Consider the following 13,838-nt stretch of genomic DNA (forward strand, 5'->3'; position numbering starts at 1 on the left):
TCAAATAAATCTTAAAACAATTCTTTGTAACAAAAAACCATAAAAACTATAAATAAATTATAAAAAATAAAAAATAAAAAATATAAACCTAAAAAAGATGCAATATGGCAAGATTCATTAACATCTAAATTTTAACTTTTTAATAAATATAATTTTTCATCAAAAGCGCTTTTTAAAAGCTCTTCGTTCCCTTTTGCAAATTTGATTCCATTTTTAATAAGCGAAATCTTATTATTAATTTACAAATAATATTTTAAGCATGTCTATTTGTTTTCTTCGCATATTTTAGTCATTAATTATAATAAATTTGATAAATCATTGCTTTCAAATTTTTAAGGTTGCCATCTGTATTCTTACTAAATAATAATACTTAATAAATTATATAAAATTTCATTATTTATATTAGTTTTTTAAATAAAATCTTTAATTAAATTATCGTCTTTAATTATTTCATTTATAAATTCATTTTTTTCAACAATAATTTATTAAGCAACATAATTAAAACATAATTCAAATCTTAAAAAATAAATAAAAATAATATACATAAATTTATTTATTTTTTTTAAAAAAAGGTATATATTACACTTTTTTTTCTTTGTTTTTTGAATAAATTTTTTCGTTTAAATGAATAGTTTATAAATATTTAAAAATATCTTTAACTCTATCTAAACAATGAAATAATTTTTTAATATCATTAAAAAATTTTTCAAATTAAAACAAAAGCATTCCAATTAATTGCCCTTTAAAATAAAATTCTAATTATTCTTTATCCACATTATTATAATCTACAATGGAAAAATTTAATTATTAATTATTATTTTATTCATTTTTTGTTTCTAAATTATTTGTTTTTATTTTCTTTATTTTGATTGTTTATAATTCTCCTTCTTCTATTTCTTATCTTAACATACTACTTTTTCTCCTTTCTAAATTAATTGTGTCTTTTATTTTTATTTTTTCTTCTTTTTCATTTGCTTGAATTATTTTTTACTCTTTTTCTGTTAAAATTCTAAGTATTTTCTTTATTTTTTCTTATGATGTTTATTATATTTTTAAATATTGATAACTTTTTAAATTATTTATAAATGTTTGTGCGTTTTCTTCGTGTAAATTATTCATGTTTTTATTGAAAAAAAATATATTAATATTATTTATATAAATAAAAATATATAATAATTATATTTTTTAAAATATAAAAAATATTTAATTTATTATAAAATTATTATTTTTTTTTTTTAAGATTTTATTTTATTAAATAAAAATCATATATTACTCTTTATAAATAATAATAGTATTTATCCAACATTTAAATTCATCAATTAAAATTATTAAATTTTTTATATTATTATTTTAAAATTTATAAAAAGTAATTAAATAACTATACTATTTATTAAAATCATAATTTTCTTATATAACTCTAAATTCTATATTTTTATTAGAATATTTTTTTATTTTAAATAAAATTAATTTTAACTTTAAAATTCAAATATTATTAAATTATATTAATAATTTACATTTATAAAATACCTGCCTTAAATTATTCTTTTAATTTTTTAGTTTAATTTATTATATTATTTTTTTGAAATCAAATTTAAAAATAGAGTTTATAAATTTATTATAAACTAATTTAAAATAAATTAAAATAATAGTATTTTTTCATTATAAATTTAATATACAATTTTTTTTTATTATAGTAAATTTAATCAAAATAAATAGTTGAAAAGAAAAGAAAAAAAATTACTTTTTTTTTAAAAAGAAAATTAAATTAATTTATATATATTTTGTTTTTCAATTTAATTTAAAATTAATTATTATTAAAACAAATACGTGTATTTATTTATAAATTAAATAAAAAAGATAAAAAAAATGAATTATTCTTTCAATTAACTTGAAACGATCAAAATAACAGATATTATGAGAGATCCTCAAAAATTTTAATAGTTTATGAGCAAAAACAAAGTAAAAATTAAATAAAAAAATTAAAAATACAAAAAATAGAAAGAAATAATACAATGGTCCTTATTATTAATATTATCAATTATATCATATAAATATTTTAGCTCTGGACATTTTTCATTTATATTAACTTTAAGTTCTTTAATGTAGACATTTGGATTCGGAATTCTTATTATAAAAATAAGGTAAAGTAAATCAATAGGAGGATTATCTCGGCATACAATTATATGTTATTTGATATGTTTTATATTTAGATTGTCATCAATTTTATTTTATGAAGGGTATATACCATCAGACTCATCAGGAGAATCAATATATTTAATAAGTGAAATAATAACATTGCTATTTATAATAATATTAATGTATTAAAGTTTTAAGACATATAAATTAACATATAACAATGAGTTCGATACATATAATTATATTTATTTTGTAATTCCTACTTTTATTATTGCTTGCTTGTTTCATCCAAGCCTTAATATTGCTATTTATTCGAATATTTTTTGGACTTTTGCACTGTATTTAGAATGCGTAGCTATACTTCCTTAATTAAATCTTTTCTAAAAAACTGGGGGAGAAATTGAGACTTATACTTCTCATTATGTCGCATCTTAGGGATTATCAAGGATAATGTAATTTATATTTTGGATATTTAGTTTTTAAGAATTAAATGGAGAATCTAAGTAAGGTAGTATTTCAATTACACCTAGTTATGCAGGATATTTTGTACTTTTTTCATAAGTTGCTTAGATTTTACTAATGGGAGATTTTTTCTATTATTATTTGAAGAGTATATAGACAGGAATTCCTTTAACTTTACCAACTTACGTTATTTGAAATTGATTTTATTATTAGTTTTGTTTATTTGTATTTATATATTAATTTTAATTCCTTTATATAAATTTTAATTAAATATTATAAATAATTGAGTATATAGTTATTTTTTTTTCTTAAATGATTTATTTTTGTAAATTTATATATATAAAATATAATTACATATATTTATTACTTTAAATCTTTTAAAAAATAATAGTAATTTTGGTTTATTATAATATAAATTTTATATAAAAAAAATCATTAAAATCATTATTATAATTCTTAAATTCCAGTAATGAAATGTTCCAAATTTAAAAGAACTACTAAATCATATTTTTAATTATTAAACAATTTCTGAATATAAATTTCAGGATGAATTGCTTTCCAAAAAAAGTCGACAAATTTATCGATTTCTTCATCATTCATTCCTTATCCTTTTTCTAAAATCATCTTTTTTTCAGCTTATTTTCTCCATATTCTACTATATTCAAATGTTATTGGACTTAATACAACTTAAGAATCAATGTATTTCCACAAAATTTCATATTTTTTTAAATTTCTCTACAATCTTCTGCGAATTTCATATCATTCTCATCTTATAATGGCTTTAAATACCTTAATTCAGTTCCAGATCCTTATAAGCCAACAAACCAGCCTTCAAAAAGGACTAAATCAGGGATTTTTTCCCATTTTTCGAACCCAACTCTATCCCCTTTTCCTTCCTACACAGACTTATCAAATATAGGAACTTCTATAGGGACCTTTCCTTGTTCTAAACTTTCCAAAACTTATTTTAGTAATTAATTATCATGAGTCCCTGGAGGTCCTCTATATAAAAACCTATTATCTTTTTCAAAAAGAAGTTATCTTTCTTCTAAAGTTAAATAAAAATCATCAATAGAAAACACTTAAATTGATAAATTTTCATTTTCGCCTAATTTTTTTATCAGTTTTGTAAATGTGGTTTTTCCTGCACCTTGAACACCTAAAATTCCAGAGATAAATGGTTTTTTTGGAGTTTTTTTTGATTTCATATATTCATAATAAGGAAGTACATAATAAAAATATGCTTGTAAAAGTTATTATATATTAATATTATTTTTATATGAAAATTAAATTAATTCTTATTAAAATTATTAAGTCTTTTAAATGTATTTTTATACTTGTTCTTGTATTTCATTTTCTGTTTTTAATTTGGATAAACCAAAAGGGACATCTTAATTTAATATTTTTAAATTTTCATTTAAAAATTTATTGTTTTTAACTTCTTTTAAAATGATTTGTTATATTTTTTTAGACATTTTTTTTATAGAATTAACAAATATTAAGTATATATAAATATAATAAAAATAAATATAAAAAAATAAATATACTTAATAAAATTTAAAAAAAAAGAAATAATTTATCAAAAAAATGTAAAAAATAGAGCAAATATATGATTATTCAAATAAACCATGTCCTAGAATAGGAAAAGATAAAATAATAATAAATAAATAATAAGTAGAATTAATAAAAAGTTTCGAAGATATAACTTTAGATCAATTTTAGTATATATTTGGATTATCACCTTAGAATTAAAACCAACAAAACTAAATACCAAAAATCGCTAAAAAAGAAAACTTAAATAATATTATTTATTTCCAAAATCGACTTTTTGAATAAAATTTTGATTCTAATTTTAATTCTAAAATAAAAGTTAATATTCTTAGTCCTGATTAATAAAACATATAGGAAAACTTTTTTTAAAAATAGGAATTTTCAAAATCTTAAATACAAACTTTTTAAAAAACTATGGATAAAAATTAATTTCAAAAAAAAATTTCTTTTAATATTAATTTTATAAAATAAGGTCTTTTTTGTAATTAAAAATACCTTTTTTAATTCTTTTATGCCTTTATTCTATATTATTTCCTTTAATTTCTTATTTATTAATACAATCTTTACTGGACTATCCGTTTATTATTTATATATTTGCCTCAATTTTTTTATGGATTGTCTTTTTGTTTTTATAGATGATACACTTTCTTTAAATGAAAAAAAGAAATGTAAAAAAGAATACTTTTTATTTTTATAATAAAAATAAAAGTAAAGAAAAATCTGATAAAATGACACTTTTTATTTAAATCTTTACAAAATTTTTAATAAAGACATTTTTAAATTTTATTTTTTTTGGTTTTTTATATTCTTTTATAATCGAAAATTATATAATAAAGCCTTTATATTACTAATATAATGAATCATTTCTCTTTTTAATTACTAAATTTTTTTTTAGAACATTATTTTTATTTCTAATAAATGCTATAAATTATTTTTTCTTAAATTCTGAAGTTAAAAAAGCATAGAAAATTATAAATTTGTAATAAACCTTTAATGAAAAAGGCATTTATTTTTAGAAAATGTACTTGGAGTTTATCATTGATATAAAATAAGGGAAAAAAAATGTTGAATAAATAGAAAAAAAAGATATTATTTAATTAAAATATACAGGATATATTATTTTTTGGTCAAGTATTTAATTCTAAGATATAATTATATTAAATAAAAGGTTCTTAATAAATATTTTAATGCTTATTTTATTCAATATTTTTAATATTTTTGTTTATTATATACGTTTTTTGGCATTTTTTATACTCTTTATTGAATTTGTAATATTTATTTTTAGATTTTAGAAATATTATAACAATGTTTTTTAATAATTAAACATTATTAATATGAGTGTAATGTTAAAAATGATTGTTTTGATTTTGAAAGATGATATTTTTTACTTAATTTTGTTTTTGGTTTTTAAAATTCTTTTACTTTTTATAACTCTATGTTTCTTATTTTGGACTTAAATAAAGAAAAAACAGGATGTATAATATTATTTATATAAGTAAAAATATACATATATGTTTTTTTATTTATAGTAAAAAAAATTATATATATATATATTTATAAAAAAATAGACTTTTAAATTAAAGTAAAATATTATTGGATTTCTTTTAATAGAAACTAAAAGTTAAATAGGATTTATTCTTTTATTATTTGTTATTAAGAAATTATAATTTAAATATATTTATTATATATTAATAATGGAATTCTTATTATATTTAATTATTAAAATAAATCTTGTAGATTAAGTGGCACTTTCTAAATTAAAAATCGGTTTAAATATGCTAACTTTTTATGTATATTTTTTCTTTAGCTGGTATTTTAATTTATTTATATATAATAAATGAAAAATAATAATTAATTATATATTTTATATAAAAAATAAATAAAATATTTTTCAATTTATCATAATATTCCTATTAATTAATTATTCTCTTAATAAAAAAATTTCGAATTCAGTTTATAATAAATCTTTTTTTTAATTTTTAATATTTCTTATTTTATTTCTTCTTATCCTATAGTTAATTTTACTAACTCTTTTTCTTATTCTTTTAATCTTTTTTCAATTGATTTTAGCTTCTTTTTTAATTTCGTTAGTCTTTTTTCATTTTTCTTTTTTATTTTGCTAATTGTCTAATCTCTTCTTTTGCTATTTTTATTTCTTTATTTATTTCGTCTTTCTCTTACTATATTTAAATCTCATTTAAACTTTATTTTAATTTTTCTTAATTTTTTATTTTTTCTTATAATATATATTGTTCATTTTCATCTTGTATTTTATTTTTTAATTTTATGTATTTTTATTTTCTTAAACTTATTAATTAAATTATTCTAGTAATTGAATATTTTTCTCATTTTATTAATATATTAATAACTATTCTTTATCTTTATCTTTTATATCTTCTTCTGGATTTATTTAGTTTAGATTTTGATATAAAGTTAAATTATTATTCTAAATAGAGTTAATTTTTTAATCAATAATTTAATCGAAGATTTCTATATCTTATTAAGATTATTTTATTTATTAAAATTCTACTAAAACCCCGTTTTCTAAAGAGTTTTTGATTAAAATAAGTAATTCTTTTTTTTCAAAATAACATTATTTTTTAATAAGGCAATTTTCTTTTTTTTATAAATGATATTCTTTGACTAAAAGAAGTATTTCTTATTATTTTAAAGTGTCTATTTTTTATAAAATACGTTTTTTACTTCTAACTAATATAATTTCACGTTTATATATAAACTCTTTTTGTAAATCTAAACACTTATCTTTTTATAACAATTCATAACATTTTTCTATTAAAGATTTTTATTTTATTTTCAAATTTAAATATTCATTCAAGCTATCTATTATTTATTCACTTGTTTAAACTGTTATAATTTATTCAAATATTTAATCAAGATTATTTATAGGCATTTATATTTCTATTTTATTTTTATTTTTATTTTTTGAATTAATTTTTTAATTTATTTTGTTGCTTTTAATTTTTTTTTATATTTTTAATAAATCTCACAAATTATTTTTATGAAGATTAAAATGATAATAATATTTTTTTTTTTAATAAGGTTTTTATTTTATTTTTTTGTTAAACTATTAATTTCTTTTTAATAATAATTTTTATTAACTTTTTGTTTATTCTAATATATTATTAATAAATATTTAATATATTATTATTAATTGTTCTCATGTTTTTTTATATATTTTTCTGTTATTTTTTTTATTAAAACTAAATGCTTATTATGTTTTTTTGTTTTTTTTTAAAAAAAAACATAAAAATAAATTAATTTATAAAAAGTATAAATATATGTACTTATTTTAATTATTCAATCTTTAAAAAAATTAAATGTTTTATTTTAAATTCTCGAAAGAGAATAAAAATTAATTAAAAAAACAAAAAAACAGATTTTTACAAAATTTTAAAATATGAATGGTTTTCAAATTAAAAAATCATAAATAAATTAAAATATATTAATATTATTTATAACTAACAATTATAATTAAAAAAGAAAAAATTAATAATAAACAATAAAAAAACTAAACAAAAATAATAATAAAAACTAAGGAAAACAAAAATGGTACAAAAAACATTAACTTTTATAAAAATAAATATTTAATTTATATTAATGAATATTTATAATTAAATAATATGCAATTTTTATAAACATAAATATTCTAAATATTAATTTAAAGAATCCGAAAATAACTCTATTAATTTCTAAGTAAATAACATAATTAAAACAGAAAAATCCTGAAGGTATTTTAATTTATAAATGAATAATACTAAGATAAAAAAAAAAATTTATTATAAATAAATAAAAAAGGAATAAATATAATTATAAATGATGTAGATATTTATGATATTTAAGCTGATATTATAGGTCCAGGTAAAAAATAAAATTCTTATATAGAATATATAAAAATTAAATAGTTTAAACTCCTTATGAAGGTGGATTTTTCAGATGTAAATTAGTTATTCCATAAGACTTTCCGAAATTTCCTCCAAAAGGATTCTTTCATACGAAAATAGCACATCCAAATGTATCTGAAAAAGGAGAAATATGTGTAAACACTTTAAAAAAAGATTGGAATCCATTAAATTGGTCATTTTAAAATATATTTGAAGTAAATAATATTTAAAAATTAAAAAGCAAAATTAATAAAGGTTATAAAATGCTTATTAATTGTTCCTTTTCCTGAAAGTGCTTTAAATGAAGAAGTAGGAAAACTTTTTATGGAAGATTATGAAGGATACTTTAAATATGCGAAACTAATGACAGAATTACATGCTAAGCCTAAACAATATAAATAATATATAGAAAAAGAAGTTATTTTTTAATTATATAATAATTAAATTATAAATAATATATAGTAAAGTGAAGACAATAATGATGATTTATAAAAATATAATTAGCAAAAAATAATTAAAAATGATGTAAAAGTGACATAATAATAAATTAATAAAACTTAAAATTAAGAAAATTTAAAATATTAAAATAATAATAACAGTTTTACGTAAGGCAACCCAGAAGAACCTTTAAGCAGTTTAACAAAAAATTAGTAATAATAATAATAAATTTAATAATAATTGTTATAAATAAATCAGACAATACAATAAAAGTAAACAACATAATAATAATAATAATAATAATAATAATAATAATAATAATAATAATAATAATAATAAAAGCATAATTTTTTATTAAATCTTACTTTTAATAATTATTCAAGTATTTATAAAGTTAAAGTAAATTGCCATAATATTAATCTTTAAAATTCTTAGATTGGAAGAAAGGAAATAGAACGGAAAAAATGGTTAAAAAGATTATGATTTTAATTTATTATTATTTTTTATTAAAAAAATATTTGTGGTTAATATAATATTATTATTTTTTATTATTTTTTTTATAATAAAAAAATAATTTATTTGAATTATAAAATAAATTAATATAAAAAAATGTATATTATTGCATCAATATGATATTTAATTACAAATAGTCAATTAAAATTTTCTAAAGTAAAAAATTTATTTCTTTTTTCAAAGATAAATGATTATATATGCTTTATATAAAATAGTTAAATATATTTTATTTAATTATTATTTAAAAAAAAAAAAAAATATTTAAAAAGTTAGTCAATTATTATATAATATTTCTGCTAAATAATTAAAATGTAATTCTCTTTTTTGGTTTTTTAAATAATTTTTTTTTATTTTTTTATCTAAATTTTAAAACTCTTCTCCTCAATATAAAAATTAATTTAGAAAATTAAATAAGCTTAATTTATTATTAAAACATGAAGAAACTTAGTTATTTTAGGAAATATTTTTAATATAAAAAATATTCTATTTTCTGAATATTTATTGATAAAAATCTTTATTTATCAAATATAAGTTTCTTAATACGGCCTAATATTTAATATAAATAATTTTGTTTCTATAGTCTTTGCTAATTTTATTCAAAATAAATTTGAGAAGATTAAATAAACTCTAATAACAGGTTGACAAAAATCTAAATAAAAAAGAAAATAGAAAGTTCCTATTATGCATACTGATTTACCCTTTAAAAATTTTTGTTTTGTTTATTATTTAATACTTAATAATGATATTTAAAATATTTTAATTAAGCAGATAATTAATTTTATAATGCCCTGAATAAAATAAATTAAAAATATTAAAATAAAATTTAAAATAAATAATTATTCTAGTATATTATCTTCTTAGAATAAAATAACTTTATTAATTATACTTAATTTTATAAAATAAATTTAAATTTTAGATATATTCAATGTAATAAATTGATAAAACTAAATAATTATGCTATTTTTGTTATTTTTGTATTTTGCAATAATTTATTTAATAAATAATATTTTTATTTATTACTTACTAAAAAATAATTAATTTATTTTAAAATTTAATGTAATGCAATATATAATTAAATTAAAATAATTTTATATATAAAAGAGATTTTATAACAGATTAATTTAATTATAAATTAATAGATGAATTTTTTTTATATTTTAACAGTATATAATTTAGATTTTCATATTTATCCTAATAACTCCCTATTAAATTAATTAAAAATAAAAATATAATATGGTTATAAAATAACAAAAATAGTTAATATATTACCATAAGTTTTCATAACTTAAATAATTGAAAACATTAAATTCATTCGGATAGCAATTAAAAGTTTCTTAAAAAATAAAATGCAAATAAAAACCGAATTAAATAAATATTTACTTGAAGGAAATACTTTATCTATAGTAATTCTAAACATATCATCTTCAAAAAAAAAACAAAATAAGTAAAAAAGTAAAAATAAATAATGAAAGAAATTACTTAACATCCTTGGTATTAATTTCTTTAAAATTTCATTTGATAATTCTAAACAAGGATTTGTATTAGCTTCAATAAGAAGAACTTAGCCTTACTTAGTTACCATAAAATCATATCCAATTAATTCAAAAGTGAATTTTTTATTTTTTTTAACAATCTTTCTTTTTACAGAATTGATAGTAAGTTTAATAAGACTATTAATTTATTTTAGAATGTCAATTAAAGAAAATTCTTAAGAATCAGTCTATAAAATTTCATCTAAATTTTAAAAAGAAATTATATTTCCATTTTCAAATTTTTCATAATTTACACCGTTTTTTTGAATCGCATTATTTGTTAAATGAATATATTAATTATTTAAATTGTGTGATCTTAAACTGAATATTTCACTACTTAGTCGACAGTAACCTTCTCTAAAAATATTAAATAAAAAATAAAATAAAAATTTTAACTTGAAAATATAATATTTTTAATCTTAATCTATCAAAACCCAAGTCCTGATATCGAATTTTCGATTATTAATAAGAAAAGGATTTTCAATGTATTTTTGTAATATTATTGTTTTTGGAATAGTATTTAAATTGCTTAATTAAATTCTTTTTTTTATTTTTTTCATCATCACTTTATCTTGTTTTTATTTTTTGAAGTTTTTATTCATATATTTCTATTATATTAGTTTAAATTTTAGAAAATGTTTCTTTCAATACTTAATATCTACCAAAAGGTAATAATAAAACAAATAATTATCTTATAGATTTAAATAAATGGATGCCTTATCCTCTATTTAAATCATCAGGTTTTTAAATCCATATATTTTTTGTTTTTTAGTTTTCCTCTTATTATTTAAAATATTAAATAAATGTCAAAATATCTTATTAATAGTTTTCACTTTCAACATTTAATAAGAATGTTTTAGGTACATATTTTTCTAATAATTATTCACTTTTTAAATATATAGACATATTTTGGAAAAGCTTACTTTTACATGTTAACTCTTAATGATTTTCGATATGATTTACCATTTATTTATTTCTTTATTGTATTGAAAGATCATCAAATCTTATATTTATACTTGTTGGTTTCCATCTTATAATTTTTTTTTTTTTTTTTTTAAATAATTTTTTTTTTTTTTTACCTAAAATTATATTAACTTGTTATTTCTTTTGCTTAAACCCACCAAGGTCTTTTGCTTAAAACATAAGAAACTAATTCTTAATTATTACCTTTTTCTACAATATACTATTTATTTATTTTTTTCGTGTTTTTTTTTTTATTTATTTTTTACAGTTAGTTAGTATTTAAATAGAGGAACCATTGATAAATTTTCAATTGTTGAATTGTGTTCATAAAATAATATTTTTTGGGTACTTTGCCTTTATTATTTTTCTTTTATAGTTGTTTTTGAATAACTTGTAGTATATGAAATTTGATTAATTTTTTAGCTAGTCTCATTTTAATTAGAATATTTGGAATTTTGTTTAAATTATATATTGTTAGGACTTTTTTTGATATTAACTAACATTTTTTATCTTTTTTTTTAGTGGCTTATATTAAATTAAATTTAATTAGTTTTTTTTTTTTTTTTTTCAATAATAATAAATTAAAATATTTATTCTTTTTTTATTTTTATTTTTTAATTTAACAAAAAAAATTAAAAATAGAATTTTTTTTCTAAAATAAATAAAATAAAAAATATATATATTTTTTTCATTATTTATTTATAATTTAATCAAATATTATTTAATTTAAAATTTCTGGACACTACTTGTTTTAAATAACTGAAAAATGAATAAAATAATTTTTTTTCATTTCTTATTTTATTTACTAATCAAATATTTCCAAATATAATTAATTCTTAGCAAATTCAAATATTTCATTTTATTTATGTTCATTAATTTCTTTTTCTTCTTTATTTTTATAATAATTAAGTTCTTCTTAGAAATTTTTATAATAAGGATTATATTAATTATGAATATATTTATTGTCATTATTTTCAATAATATTTTTTTCTTATATTTATGATTCATTATTATCATAATCGTCATCATCATCATTAATTTCTTATTTTTTTTATTAATTTTCTAAAATTAATTAATCCTAAATAAAATCGTTTAGAAGTTATTAATTTTCTTTTTAAAGATCCTGATTTAAAAACTAAGGAACTATTTCTTGCTCATAAATTTAATTTTTTATTGTTTTAATAAAATTTTAGAGCTTTGTATTTTAAGTTTTTTCTTATTTTATATTAAGTTCTTCTTTTTGTTTAATTTTTTAAAAATCCATCTTATTATATGTAAAATTTATTATTTTAAAAAGGTGTTAATTTTTTATTTTTTGGAAAAAAAAAAATAATTATTGAAAAAGTTTGAAATTTTTTAATTAAAATAAAAAAAAACAAAATAATAAAAAATATAACAGAAAAATAAAAATAAAAATGGCCAAATAAAATTATATATTGACTTTCTAAATAAATGATTTCCAAAAAAATATTTAAGAAACAAAGCAAATACTAAAAATTCAAAAGAATAATAGCTTTTTAATTCAAATACATACTTAAGAGTAAAAAATAACAAAAATAATCGAATAAATATAACCTTAGGACATTATATAAATAACTTTGTATGAAAAAAATGACGAAAATTATTTTTTATAGTAAAAAATATCATTAAATTTTGATTATTTTTTTTAATTTTATGGAAAAGAATAATATGAAATATTAAAAATAACCCCTAATTTATCTTTGCTAATAAAAATAAAGCTTTAATAATTCGAAAAAAATTGTGAACTTCATGAGAAGGAAAAAAAAAAGGAAAAAGAAAATGAAAAGGAAAAGGAAAAAGAACAGAAAAAAGAAAAGGAAAAGGAAAAGGAAAAGGGAAAGGAAAAAGAAAAGCAAAAAAAAAAGGAAAAGGAAAATGAAAATGAAAAGGAAAAGAAAAAGGAAAATGAAAAAGATAAGGGTAAGGATAAGGAAAAGGAAATGGAAAAAGATAAGGATAAGGAAAAGGATAAGGAAAATGAAAAGCAAAAGAAAGATTATTTTTTTAAAAAAATATTAATTAAAGAACAAAATTAATAATAAAAGACACCAAGAACATCTTAAATATATCAAGAAACTTTAAAATAAAAACTTGAAAAAATATAAATTTGTAATTCTACATTATAAAAAATACACAGAGAATATAATAATAAAATAAAATAATATAAAAGCAAAATAATTCTTTAAAAAATACAAATTTTTAAGCATAAAAAAGTTTATAAAATCTAATAAATATAATAAAATAAATGGATATTAATAAAAATGAAAAAAATATTACATAAATGAATTTCTAATATAAATTTGAAAATTAAAATTTTGAA

At 15.6% G+C, this 13,838-nt stretch overlaps 3 protein-coding genes across 3 annotated transcripts, besides 13 other annotated features; 1 reads left to right on the plus strand and 2 right to left on the minus strand. All coding sequences in view use genetic code 6, as the record gives it.

Annotated features, from left to right (window-relative positions):
* Window positions 1–2,230: 2,230 nt before the first annotated feature.
* Window positions 2,231–2,743, plus strand: IMG5_163620 (hypothetical protein; the record flags this gene model as incomplete). Its single annotated transcript, XM_004030260.1, has 1 exon — window positions 2,231–2,743. The coding sequence occupies one exon, from the start codon at window positions 2,231–2,233 to the stop codon at window positions 2,741–2,743; it is 513 nt and encodes a 170-aa protein (XP_004030308.1).
* A 475-nt stretch (window positions 2,744–3,218) lies between these two features.
* Window positions 3,219–3,806, minus strand: IMG5_163630 (hypothetical protein; the record flags this gene model as incomplete). Its single annotated transcript, XM_004030261.1, has 1 exon — window positions 3,219–3,806. The coding sequence occupies one exon, from the start codon at window positions 3,804–3,806 to the stop codon at window positions 3,219–3,221; it is 588 nt and encodes a 195-aa protein (XP_004030309.1).
* A 300-nt stretch (window positions 3,807–4,106) lies between these two features.
* Window positions 4,107–4,144: a microsatellite.
* A 2,270-nt stretch (window positions 4,145–6,414) lies between these two features.
* Window positions 6,415–6,461: a microsatellite.
* A 597-nt stretch (window positions 6,462–7,058) lies between these two features.
* Window positions 7,059–7,092: a microsatellite.
* Window positions 7,060–7,148: a microsatellite.
* Window positions 7,076–7,145: a microsatellite.
* Window positions 7,149–7,633: 485 nt separating the features above from the next.
* Window positions 7,634–7,677: a microsatellite.
* A 60-nt stretch (window positions 7,678–7,737) lies between these two features.
* Window positions 7,738–7,778: a microsatellite.
* Window positions 7,779–8,595: 817 nt separating this feature from the next.
* Window positions 8,596–8,631: a microsatellite.
* Window positions 8,632–8,770: 139 nt separating this feature from the next.
* Window positions 8,771–8,828: a microsatellite.
* A 967-nt stretch (window positions 8,829–9,795) lies between these two features.
* Window positions 9,796–9,833: a microsatellite.
* Window positions 9,834–10,182: 349 nt separating this feature from the next.
* IMG5_163640 (tubulin-tyrosine ligase family protein, putative) lies at window positions 10,183–11,677 on the minus strand (the record flags this gene model as incomplete). Its single annotated transcript, XM_004030262.1, has 5 exons — window positions 10,183–10,204; window positions 10,272–10,335; window positions 10,482–10,635; window positions 10,872–10,891; window positions 11,614–11,677. 5 exons carry the CDS (start codon window positions 11,675–11,677, stop codon window positions 10,183–10,185), a joined length of 324 nt encoding a protein of 107 aa, XP_004030310.1.
* Window positions 11,568–11,618: a microsatellite.
* Window positions 11,678–12,859: 1,182 nt separating the features above from the next.
* Window positions 12,860–12,912: a microsatellite.
* Window positions 12,913–13,272: 360 nt separating this feature from the next.
* Window positions 13,273–13,509: a microsatellite.
* Window positions 13,510–13,838: the final 329 nt, after the last annotated feature.

This window comes from Ichthyophthirius multifiliis (genome assembly GCF_000220395.1).
Source record: "Ichthyophthirius multifiliis unplaced genomic scaffold scaff_1120509251226, whole genome shotgun sequence".
NCBI lineage: Eukaryota > Ciliophora > Oligohymenophorea > Hymenostomatida > Ichthyophthirius > Ichthyophthirius multifiliis.